The following is a 12857-nucleotide window of genomic DNA, read 5'->3' as shown; positions in this document are numbered from 1 at the left end:
GGTGTGATCTTAGAAGCACATGTAGCTTTTGTTCCAAATGTTTAGCAGAGTGGATCTAACAGGAACCCTTTCTTGACTAACAGATAGACAAAAACCAGCAGTCCCGATTTTGTTCTAGCTGAGGGTAGCCAATGTCTCACAAAAACACCAATTTTTGCATCCACAAAGCAGGCCCAATAGGAATAACTACCAAACAAATGTGTAGGAGCGAAGACATAATTTGGAAGAGCTTGTGTCTGGCCAAAATACTGTTACATCTGTGTTGCTGTGAAACAGTATCGGTGTCAGAGAGTTGCTCTTTTTCAATTTCTACCTGCCCTGTGGTGACAGGTAGGTCTGATGGATTAAGAGCAAATTTGTAGCTAGATAGAATTTCTTCCCGCTCAAACAGTTTAGGAATCATACTGTGGGGGCTATTGGTTTGTAAGACATCATGCTATCTACGTGACTGCTAGATTTCTGTGTTTACTTTCTTTCAAAAAAATGCCAGTGTTCTTTAACTTCTTGAAATATATTGTATTCACCACTGCACTCTTTCAAAGAGAATGTAATCGCTTAAATTTAGAGAGGAGGAGGAGAACGTATTGTCGTTCTAGCTTCTGAAATTTGACAAAAATATATCACATTTTAAACACATGTATTGCAAAGATGCTCTCAGAACTTAACGATGAAGTTAGTATTTACATTTAGTCATTTAGCAGACACTCTTATCCAGAGCGACTTACAGTAAGTACAGGGACATTCTCCACAAGGCAAGTAGGGTGAAGTGCCTTGCCCAAGGACACAACGTCAATTGACACGGCAAGGAATCAAACCTGCAACCTTCTGATTACTAGTCCGATTCCCTAACCGCTCAGCCACCTGACTCCCTAGTATGCAAAAAAGTATCAGCAGATTTGGCTACATAATGCTCCTGGATAATGGGATGTTGTTATGAGAATGGTAGCCAAGACCCATGGGATGTTAGATAAAGGTTAACCTGGCCTCTGAATGGACACTATTCTCCCAAGACAGACCATAATGTAGACAGACATGAGACACAGGCTGGCTGATAGTTTAAAAGGACACTATGCCCTTCAGTGACCGGTCCTGGGGAGATAGAAATCCTAGTGACTAAGGAAAGGCAATAATCTGAGGAAATCTTTTTCGCACTACGTTCCCAAACAGGAAGGCGTCTAACTCCTTTCTTACGACATAATGATACTGTCTATTCTAGTGTCTCATTGTATCACAGGCTTATCGAAATAAGGACATGCTGTGAATTCCACAAAGTCACTCCGATAAAACACAAAGGAGCATGTGAGAAGATGTCTTCCATCACACGGAACTTGTATCTGGTTGCTCACTAGGTCAGGTGTCTCACAAGGATGTGGACCACCTCACCGGTTGGCTATTAGCAGACGTCACCGAGCAACGGTGGGCCGCGCTGCCCGGGCAAAGGGAGAGGACTGTTTCCTGCGTGTCAGTCCACTAGCAGAGGCTTTGACGTGAAGTGACATGAGCTGCTGGCTGCCTGCGCATGCCTGTCAGATGGCTGTGACCTTGTGCGGGTTACTGTTGGCAGGGAGACATGCGGGGGTCATCCTAATATTTATCTAGGCCAACGACTTAAGGGGCAGAGTGAAAAAGAAAACCTATTCGATTCCCTTAAGAGAGCTTATCATAGTCTGGAGTGGAGAGGTGGTCAGTATTAAATACCAGCCCTGAGTGAATCAGATCTGATGATATGTCTATGTCATTTGTATATATTTCCACTACTTCCCCTTCGATAAAGTCGATAAAGTGCATACAACTACTATATTGCAGTTCCAGTGGGCCAGTTTCAATTTCTAAGGAGTTAGTGAAGGGGAGTCAATCTGCTGGCTCCTCGCTTCACAGTTGGGTTAGTTGATACGAACTGTGAACTTGATATGTCTAGGAGATAAAGCTATAAAACAAAGACAAACAATGAATAACACCCACAATATGAACAAGTCATGCATAATATTAAACCTGTAACCCACAGCAACAACACTGAGGCACTGTAATATACAGAGGAAACATGACGCACTTAAAAACATGATTAAAGGTAATAAATAATGAACCAATTCTCATGCATACACACATATTTATACCAAACACTAATCAGCAAAATCCCATAAAAATTGATTTAATAAACCTGAATGTTTGTTCTATAGTACTTAAAGCAACAGATTAAATTGTGTTTGCTGACATTTAGGTGATCCGTGTTCAGCCCAGTTGAATTCCTCGCTCAGTGGTTATTACATACAATATATTTGAAGCACGCGGTTAAATTACCAACACATGCATTTTTTGCGAACAAAATAACAAACAAGAAATGTGGCAGTCAGGTGTGATACCATAACTCTCTGTACCAAGGCGTCGAGACACATCGCTAGTGGGAAGGGACGGCTTCTTTGTGTTGCTCTGCGGGTAGTATCCATATCCCGCTTACTCTCAGGAATGAATGACTAGTGTCAGCAACATCAAAGCGAGCCAGTCCCGTCCCTCGCAATGTACCCGAGTGCGCTGCGTTCACGATGCAAGCAGAGGAGTCGCGTGAGATAGAGGCTGATCTCGCCGTGCCCTCGCACGGCCACACAAGGTCGGGTCGGGGTTCCCCAGCCTCCTCCTGCGTGTCATTGGTCAGGGGTTCCGGCCGTGGAGAGACTTTGAGCGGTCTTGGACTGAGACCAGCCAAAAGGAATCTGTCGGGGTGACAAACTGAAACTTTTTCTTTTTTTTTACAAAAATGAGACGATGTTGTACGACAGACAAAAGTTTGGACCGTTTAGATCACTTTGTCATTAGAATTCTCACGTTTGCCTGGAATGCTTCGTCCCCTCAAGACTAGCTGTTGCCTCGCCTGCCCTCGCACCAAAGGTTAGTGGCAACTTGGAGAGTGCTACTTAACAGCTTAGTGCTTTATATTCAAAAGGAATTTAGATAAATGATTCATTAAAATTGATTACGGGATTAGGCCTGCCATCATTCCTGCTGGCGTTATTGCAAGGGAAATGCACTAATATCTACATCTATCTCATGTCTATCAAATTTCATTAAGCAGAACCTTAACATTTCATTCCAACACATTGCCCTGTGGATATTAAAAACAGAGGAATGGCCAATCGGCTTTTGACATCCACAGGTCAAATCGCTAAACCCTATCGCCTAGCCAACATAACGGCCCTACTAAGTCGTATTCCACAGGTGTGGTCATACTGGTTGACACAGCCAGCTTCTCTGCTCTCATTCCTGCCCTTCCAGTTAGCCCCTGTCTGAATACTTAAACACTAACTGGTATTTTTCCTCCATTAGCCAAGTAAAGGGTTCCGAGTTAGATCTCAGTTGCATGATCCAATAGAAAAAAAGCTACTTTTTTTGGTTTGGGTTTTTCTTTAGGGGGAGCAGTATTGGGGCTGTGGTTGTGGCCCAAACACTGTAGGTTACAGTGATGACAGCCTTGCCGATTACTCTACTCTACGATACCCGACTTTGGTGACATTGAGGCTGACCTTGGAGTCACCTCCCCCGCTGCCGCACTCTCCCTTGTCGTACCACCATTTGTTTTTCAATTTGTCCAAGAGGCCTTGCTCATTCAGTTTTAACACTGCCAGGTTAACAGCATTTCTTGAAACGATAAAACATGACTTGTAAGAAAATGAACAGGTCCGTGAGAAATCTAATACGTAGAATATTAGCAATAGCAGTACTCATAATCATATCAATGGTTTATAAAAAGGGGAGCACGAAAAGGACAAATTGGTCAAAGAATTTCACCGGTGGGGAGAGGTAAGAATCGTTTTACAGCAAAGAAAGTGTAAAATATTAGAGAGGTGGCATGGAGGGTTACATTGCTAAGAACTGAAGGGTGCGGGGATGGGGACAGTTTCGTCACTGAGAATAGAGTAGACGACAACACAGGGCATGCACGTTAACATTCACCACAAGTGACAGTGCAGCTTTTAGCGAGTTTAAGTCAGGAAACACATTGAACTGTTAAATTAGGAAGCAAATGCAAAACTGCCCGAGGGTCACCACAGAGGACAGAAGGGAGGGAAATATTGAGGGGAAAACAGGAACACAAACAAGGACGGGGTGGGGAGGGGGGGGGAGGGAGAGGGGGGGGGGGACATCAACAAACAGATGGATTAAGTAAATATGACTATTGTACCCAGAGAAAGAAGAGAGAGAGGGGGGGGGGGTGGAGAAAAGAAGAAAACACAGAGAGAAACAAACCGCATCGACGTGACAGAATATAAAAATGGCATTTTAGGTCTAGGCTAGGTTAAAAGAACTCAAAATACCGTTAACGTCTGGATGGACCTCAAAAAATAAAATAAAAAAATAAAAAATAAAAGGTTGAGGAGTAAGGAAGGAAAGACAACAGAGACATCAGGGTAGGTGGAATACTATAACAACAAGGAGGACATTGTTATATTATCCCACCCACCTTAATGCAGAGCCTTTCGGTGTGGCCACACCGTAGCCCTTAGAATCGAGGTTGCCGCCCACTTTCATGGTGTCGCATGGCTTCCGCTGCTCAATGTATTCGTTCATAGTGGATTCGAGAAGAAAGGCGAACTTGCCCTTCGACTTTCGTACCCGGGCAACCCCGTCTGGTGTTGTCTTTGCGAACACAGACGGTTCGGCCGATTTCATGTATGACCACATTTTTTCATAAACCGCTATTTTGGAGCGCTGCGTTTGGGGGGGGGGAGAGAAAGAGAGAAAACAATAATTAATCAATTGTGCCGTCCGACAAATGTACAGTTTTTACACACGCCCCCCCCCCCTCTCACACACAGACACACACACACAGGTGGACACAAAGTATCCATAAGTCATTCCAGAATTCAGAGGACAGGATGTGACACAGTGGGCCAGGAGCCAACCGACCGACCGAGAGCCTGAGGTCTGACAAACTGCCGGCTCACTTCAAACAAACCGAGGGCGCGTGTATCTCATCAGCGCCGCCCCCCCCCCCTCGAACGAGCGCGGCCACCTGCTTCCTCTCGACATCGCCTCCCGCCTCCGAGGTCGAGAGGAAGTGAGTCAGCATGCTCTTTGACCTTGGGAGGGTTCGGGGCCTCACCTGCACGGATCGTTAGGTTGCCACCTGGAGGAGCTAAATGACGTGCTGCGCACAGCCCTGCCCTGACTCACGCTGAGCAGCTATAAATGGCCACTGAGTGGCTGACTGCTGGTCTCCGGGGAGCCCGAGAACACGGCAGTCTACAATAGAAGGACAAACGTGGACGCCGCATTAAAGTAGGTTAATGTGACCTTCTGCCGAGCCAGTGGGGGAAAGAATTGCCTCAGAGAAAACTTGCCGGTTTGGAAGTTTTTTCACTCGTGAAAAAAGTAGAGTGAATATGAATAGAAAACGTTCGAATAAGGTATCTAATTTTAGTTAAAACGCAAACTATACTGTAAATTGACAGTTTGAATATAGTGTTTGAGTTCCTAAATACGTAGCTTCGACTTCATTGACTATCAACTCTAACTTCAGGCCAGGTATGATCATGGAGAAGACACACAACATAAGGATGGTTCAGGAGGAATATCTTAAGCCAGACAGATCTGACAAGGTATGTCATTGCAGTAGTGGGCCAACTGTTGGCTGTTAAAGGGTTAGCGTTTGCTATAATCGTAGGAATTGCACAGACACTCTCTGTCTCTCACTCTCACACACACACACACATAAAGGGCAAAATTAGCATTGAGCATCCCTAATTCCTCTAATCCGTATCGATTGTGCCGTAAGCGCCATTTCGGATGTGCTCCCCGACAGTCTTTAGAGCCTGTGGGAGTTCCAGAAAGTTCCAGCGCTCTACAGTGTGTCCCAGAAGGGGGTGGGGCACGACTACGTTGGCTCAGGCTCGCCGTCTTAACCTCTCGCGATCGTTTTAAACGAGGTCGAGGAGTGACGCGTCGGAGGAGACAACGCCACGCAGTTGATCCGTGATGCCCATCGTTTACGTAAGCCGAATGGCCCAGAGCGCTGTTGACTGCTTGTCTTGTCTTTATCGGGCCGAAGCTCTTGCTTAGCTCGCCTGCACATTCTGTTAAGTTCGGTTGGGAAATGCTAATCGTTAGACCTGAACCCGGTGAGCCCTTCGACTGGATCAGGCCTGTGGCGGCGTCGGACGCCCAGAGGACACATCTCTTTGATGCGCCCCGATAAGGGAGACTGAAATAAATGAGAGCGTGGGTAAACAAATTAATTATTGAACAGCAGAAAAATGGCAGACTGCAGTCAAAACATTGTTCTGTGATATGCATATATGCCATCTGCTCCTGTGCTGGCACACCCCACCAAACAACTCCCTGTTCATGTTCAGAAAGGCCAGAGACAGTCATGTCATTGTCACATCACATGGTGTGACAGTTAAGTCTGCTCTCACAGTAAACACAATGTACTGGCTCGCAGACAGCAGCTTTACCTAACCACACTGCCTCTCTCACATGGACACACACATACACACACCCCACCCCTCTACCTCACACACACCGCCCTCCTCCCCAAGAGAGGTGCGTTTTATCCCCTGCCCCACACAGTCACATAAACGGTTCTGGGGGACACCATATGGGAAGCCATCGAGGGGGTGACGTGGCTCAGTGGGAAATGTCGTCGGAAGCTGTTGCATCTTATGCACCAGCAGATGTTGAAGCCTTATGTGTGTGTGTATCGATCAAGGGCAGATCTTCTGTGAGAAAAAGGGGGAGGGGGGGGCGGGGGGGGGGGGGACGTCACTACCATCCGGCTTTCAGCTACCACTCATATGTCTCTCCAGTGAAGGGAGATCAAATCTAGTCCTCTGCCTTTGAGGGAAAAAAGGGGGTCCCTTTTGTAAGGAGCCTTGGACGCAGGTCTGTGGAAGGTACCCAGCAGACTGAGAGAGAGGAGCTGGCTTGGCTTTCAGCGAAGGTCAGGGGAGGGAGGTCATTTACACAATGGAGGCGACATGGAGGACTGCACCCAGCGAAGCCAGTAAATGTCACAGAAGGTGTTCGAAATGTCAACGCGGGAAACCTGTGAGGGCCCTCTTTGTTGTCACTTAAAGCAAATTCAGACAAGTGATCTCGTGTATCGATAGAGGGCTGCACCACATCCGATATACAAAAATGTAGAGAGAAATGTACAAATATCTTATCCGAATTAAAGAACAAGAACTCGATGGGTAACTTCATAAAGAATTTAACAGAAGCTGGATCTGTAATGGATTTAGACCCGGGATTTAATCAAGCTTGACATCTGCACAGTTTCTGTCGAAGGGACTGCTAGCGTAAATTATACTAAATGACGATAATACTCCGTGACAAGCTTGACCATACTGTGTAAACAGTGTGTCATTTCTGGCTCTTATGAAATGCATGCTTCTCTGTCCGCCTTCAATGTTATGCCCATTCCAATTACTATGTTGCATTTGTTGTTTTTTTAGGGAGTCAGGTGGCTGAGCGGGCTAGTAATCCGAAGGTTGCCAGTTCGATTCCCGGTCATGCCAACTGACGTTGTGTCCTTGGGCGAGGCACTTCACCCTACTTGCCTCGGGGGAATGTCCCTGTACTTACTGTAAGTCGCTCTGGATAAGAGCGTCTGCTAAATGTAAATGTTTAAGGCCGCGTGGCTGTGTTTGACTTCAATCTGCAGTCCACCAACATTTCAATGATTGTTTATGCACGGCTGACCCCCCTCACGGGGACATTCCCCCGAGGCAAGTAGGGTGAAGTGCCTTGCCCAAGGATACAACGTCATTTGGAAGAGCCGGGGATCGAACCAGCAACCTTCTGATTACTAGCCCGACTCCCTCACCGCTCAGCCAACTGACTCCCTATACAAAAGAGTGAGCTCCATTAAAATTCAACCTATTGAACCAGAGATGTTGCAGCTCCCTCTGTGACAGTCGGAGAGGACCGGGTCACGGCGGAGGATGATATATCAACAAAAGTCCTGTTGAAACGAGACAAAAGAGTTCCCATTCCTCCACGTTCACCGACCCCACGAAAGAGCTTACAGCGAAACGAACACCATACTCAGTGTCAGTTTATCCGCTTTATCCGCAGTTTATCCAGAATATCATTCCTGAAATGCTTTGACAACAAAGCCAAGAGGCAGGAACTGGGAGACTGGCACGAGCGCTTGATCTAAATCCTGTGAGGATCCAGACAGGCTGAAGGTGAGCGTTTGAGGAATCACCAGCCTGCATGTCATCACAGATGATTTCCGTTGGCCTGTGGCTACGTGACTCTAATTAACCAGCACATCTTTCCTGAAGAACGTATTTAAAACGTATCTCGCCTCTATTAATCTGAGGCCTTTTTTTCCCTTCACTCCTATCCTCGGTTTTAATTAAAAGTTCTCGAGGATGACTGCTGAGTCGTGACATTTCCAGTTTTCAAGCAGCGAGGCGGGAACTGGGTCACTCATTATGAAGTCCCTAAACACCTGTCAATTATCTCGGTAGACCGACCTGTGACAAACCGCGGCCTGTCATCCCGTCAAACAAATCATGAACGCGCACATCCATTGGATGGGGCAAGCTGTTATGTCTCCTCTCTAACTGTACATGTACACCTCGTACAGTAACTACAGTGGTTAATTATTCAGTTTGTTCAATTTTTGATGTTTCGGTTTGAAAAACCAGTGATTGAAGCGGTAACTACAGAGGCTTGGCACCCTGTGGGGAATCTTTCACAGACAGATGTTAACTTTTGATAAGCCGTTTGTTAATTGCGTGGCGGCGACATTCTCTGGCAAATTCACACTCAGACAGGTGCAGGACCCCTCTTAAAGATCTGGGTTATTATCCTGAGGAAGCTTGCCCTGGCACGCTTCAGTGGTTAAGCTTCGTTGCTTGTTCTCACCCTAAAGAACTCCTTGGTGGAGCCTGAGTCCAGGGTGCCGTAGGCGATCTCGGTCTGCTTGGCCAGGTCCTCAGCGCTCTCGATGGGGGACACCATCCTCTCCACCGTCAGGAAGGCGGCCAGGTTGGCCGTGTAGGACGAGATGATGATGAGGGTGAAGAACCACCACACGCCCCCGACGATACGCCCCGACAACGACCTGAGGAGAGAAAGGCGGGGGCGGGAGAGCAGAGAGACGTGAGAGCAGGATGTCCAATCCCGGTGGACGGTGAAGGATGGGGGGGGTGTCTCGTTGTCCCGCCCCCCCCCCCCCCCCCCCACGGGGGGCAACGAGAAGCCCCCGCCTCCTCGTCTTTCACAGCTCCCTTTGACTGAAATGCCTGGGAGCCGGAATGATCTTGGATTCACGGCAAATATCACTCACATACCTGGTCGTGTAGTTAACATTCTTCTGACAGGGTGAAACAAGTAAGACCTTTCCCTCAGCTTTGCAGCTGTACGGTGGACTGGGCGTACAGCCCAAGAAATGAGCCAAAACTCAAAGCCAACACAGCTTAGTCTGCCTCTGGACAGGGTGAAAATGAGGTCACCACCTTTCACTGGTAGTCATCCATCTCTCCAAAGTCCTCAGGCTATCTACCGAGTGAAAATGAACACTGCACCTAGCAAATAGGACTCCGATAGGTAAACAAAGATCATTTCCGGGCGTGAGAGCTGAGAGCGAAAGCTAACATCGACGACGTGAGATAAACATCAAGCGGATCCATGTTTCTAAGTGCTGATCTCCGTGCGATAATTAACGGCCTTTATCCCGGGCTCACGGGACACGGGACTTATCCCCCCCCGCCCTCTCTCTCTCTCTCGGATCGACATCTTCCGGAACGTTCTCCCATTGATCTTCAATGCTGCTCTACAAATCCGGTGCCAGACAACAGGAGCCGGACGGCCAGCCTAAACAACGACGCCCCCCCAGGGGAGGAACGAAGAACACCAGCGACAACGCGGAGTGAAGAGATGGACTTAATGACTGGATGGAAGGGAGGGAAGAGGGGGCGTGCCCGTGATGGGGGGGCCGAATGGGGACACACAAAGCGCTTCATCAGAGTGCAAATGCTTTTCAAAATGGCCGCCACTTTAAATACATTATATGCACCAGGCTGATGACCGTAAAATGGGACATGCAGCAAAAACACGGTAGCCCTCCAAGAGTCATGAGAAACGCAGGCAGCTACTCACGGTTGTAATGACCCTGTGCATTTTACAGTCCCCGGCATGGTGAATATAAGTTATTTTGTGGATGCAATGCGCCACTGCTAGCATGCAGCCTGGAGATTGGACTGAGAGCGGAGGGTGTGATGGCATGCTTGCAGGGGAGGAGAGAAGAAAGGTGGATGAGGGAGGGGTGGAGGGTGGAGGATGGAGGTGAGGCGAGGGTGAGTGGAGGGCAGAAAAAAAAAAAAAAAAGAAGCACAACCAGATCCCCAAAATAACATATATGCACCATGGCATTATGGAGATGTCACATGACCATAAAATGCAGAGGAGGAAGATGAGAATGATCTATGATGGTTGACGGAACAGGAAGTCACACAAGAACCAACCTTGGTGAGATATCGCATCCTTGCTGCATGAAGGCGCCCAGGGAGAACCACAGGCTATTAAAAATCCCAAAGTCGTTCGGAGGGTCCGGAGGAGTCTGGGGGTCTTTGGCTTCGTCGTTCTCGTCCAGGTGCCACTCGTAGGGGCTGAAACGGCTGACCAGGAAGAGCACGACGCTCACGCCGATATAAGCAAACACTATACACATCCAGATCTCATAGGCCAGCGGGTCCAGGAAAGAGAACACGCCGGGCTTGGATTTCTGAGGCTTCTTTATCATAATGGAGATCCCCAGGCTCATAAAAGGCTTAGAGAAGTCTATCACTTCCTCCCGTACCAACGTAATAGTAAGCGGTGCGACGGCTATATCGGCTCTCTGGAAAAATGAGAACAGGCACAGTACGGGGTTAGTCCTCCAGAGAAAAAGACATGCGACACATACTATAGACTATCAGTGCGTTATCTAAAATCCCCTGAAACGATGGCATGACCCACCCAAAACAAAGTGGATTTGATTGTTTCTAGAGAGAGCAATCCGGTCATGAGGCAATTTTGAACATTTCCTTTGGCAATAATGCATTTTTGAAAGGAAACCCAGTTTGAATGGGGGACACTATGAAAAATGATCATGGATTAGAAGAATGTGTCAAATACATTTGAGAGGTGGTGAGCGAGAACCTGCCATATTAAAATGGGTCAATATGAGTTAGCGTCAGCGGTGACTGTCTTTGCCTTTAATCCACCGAGCACATTACTCATTCCTGGTCTACAGTGTGGAGAAAGAAGTTGAAAAAGCTTATCCAAACAGCCCTTGAAAAATGTGAATCTGCTTTTTGTATTCAGCAGCAGGTATATTAGATTCACCTCAAAGCTTCGCAGGCCTTATGCATAATATCTCGCCAAGGTAATAAATGTTCGTGCGATAGTCTCCTAGGTTTAAAATGGATAGCTGGATCCGCCAGTGACTTATTACTATGTAAATTGCATACAACGACTTGGGACGACCTTAGTTAGGGTTGGGTAGGAGGGTCTCTCCGCCAAACACGGCTCGTAGCCACTCCACGCTCTATACCTCACGTCCTAATTTACATATGAATGGTATATTAAGGGTCCTTCGTGTTTATTGTTGATGCAATGAGGTGTCTCAGGGCTTCTCAATTACAACGGAGGATCATCTTTCACTCTTTCTACGCTCAGACAAGAGGCGCAGAGCATTCTGCAAAATGATCATTATGACGGCAATGCGTTCTTTCATGTTAAATTAAGATGCAATCAAAGCATGGCTTAAATTCAAACTGACAAGCAGATGTTTTTTTTTCCGTTTTTTTTTTCATTTTCCCAGCTCCCAGGCTGCTGTCATTGTTCCTTTATGAAACATTAAGCGTTTTGCAGTCGGTGTTTGACGCAGGAAGAACACTGCTAACTCCCCTGACAAGACATGTAGTGATTCACAACCTGCCACACTCAGTCACTAAGCTTAGCATGATTTATGGGCGACATAAAATGAGTATTATTTGGTAAGCTCTACTTGGAAAAACATAATAACATGACACATTCGTATTTGCTATATGAGGTTCTTGATGGATGGATGCTACATTATTTACTGGCAGTCGATGCTCCCCATGTTGGCTCCGTGTTAACATCAGAAGAGACACTTACCCCATATACCAGTTCCCCCACCATCCCGTTCCACGTCTTGGTTTCTGGGTCTCGGGCGCCGTACTTTCCGTCCGTCACTATCGACAGTTTGTATCTTATCCCCACATGTTTCGCTATTTCGGAAGCTAAATCAACACAGTAGCCTTCATATCTCTCATTCCCCTCCATCTGCAAATGGTTTCTCTTGTACATCACGTAGGGAGCTTCCTGTTAATTAAACACAGGTCGAGGGTTTATAGTTCGGCCCGCGCACGTCTGCTCCCGGGCCAGACCTCCTTCCGCCCGCACAAGGCCGTGACTGCTGGCATGCACACAGAGGCATGCAGACAGTCAGACATACAGACAGACAGACAGACAGACAGACGAGGAAAAGTCACACAGACCGAGGACACAAACAGAAGCGCTTGGGCCAAAAAAGAAGCGCCACGCGGGCGAAGGGCAGGCCGGGTGGGCATTGTCAAGGGTGCTGCCGACCCGGATCCACAGCCAAACGCAGCAAGCCTCTAATGGCAGCGTCAGGGCCACAGCCAGAGGCCTGGGCGGTATACAAAGGGGGGGAGGGGGGGGGGGGGGAGGGGGGGGGGGGGGAGGGGTGGTGGGGGGGGTGGGGGTGTTTAAGTAGCAGGATTCCCTCATGCTAACCCCGTCGGACGGCAGAGGCTACGGGGTCTGGGTGGAGGTTGCATTTGCTCTGCATTGGCATTGTAGGAGGGGGCGGGGGGGGGCAGGTT

The 12857-nt window shown here is 47.7% G+C and overlaps 1 protein-coding gene across 3 annotated transcripts in view; it reads right to left on the bottom strand.

Moving 5' to 3' along the window:
• gria3a (glutamate receptor, ionotropic, AMPA 3a) overlaps window positions 1-12857 on the bottom strand; it is a 51286-nt gene that overhangs the window by 3958 nt on the left and 34471 nt on the right. For 2 of the 3 annotated variants that reach the window (XM_062453315.1, XM_062453314.1), the window contains exons 10-14: window positions 12127-12333; window positions 10470-10843; window positions 8869-9067; window positions 4454-4701; window positions 3516-3630 (exon numbers count right to left, since the gene is read on the bottom strand). In XM_062453315.1, coding sequence (XP_062309299.1) covers window positions 3516-3630; window positions 4454-4701; window positions 8869-9067; window positions 10470-10843; window positions 12127-12333 — 1143 coding nt within the window. The remainder of the gene's footprint in view (window positions 1-3515; window positions 3631-4453; window positions 4702-8868; window positions 9068-10469; window positions 10844-12126; window positions 12334-12857) is intronic. The other variant, XM_062453313.1, reaches the window with a different exon arrangement.

This window comes from Osmerus eperlanus, chromosome 27 (genome assembly GCF_963692335.1).
Source record: "Osmerus eperlanus chromosome 27, fOsmEpe2.1, whole genome shotgun sequence".
NCBI classification, from domain to species: domain Eukaryota; kingdom Metazoa; phylum Chordata; class Actinopteri; order Osmeriformes; family Osmeridae; genus Osmerus; species Osmerus eperlanus.
Note: the sequence above shows the minus strand (reverse complement) of the source record. Positions and strands in the feature narration are given on the sequence as shown.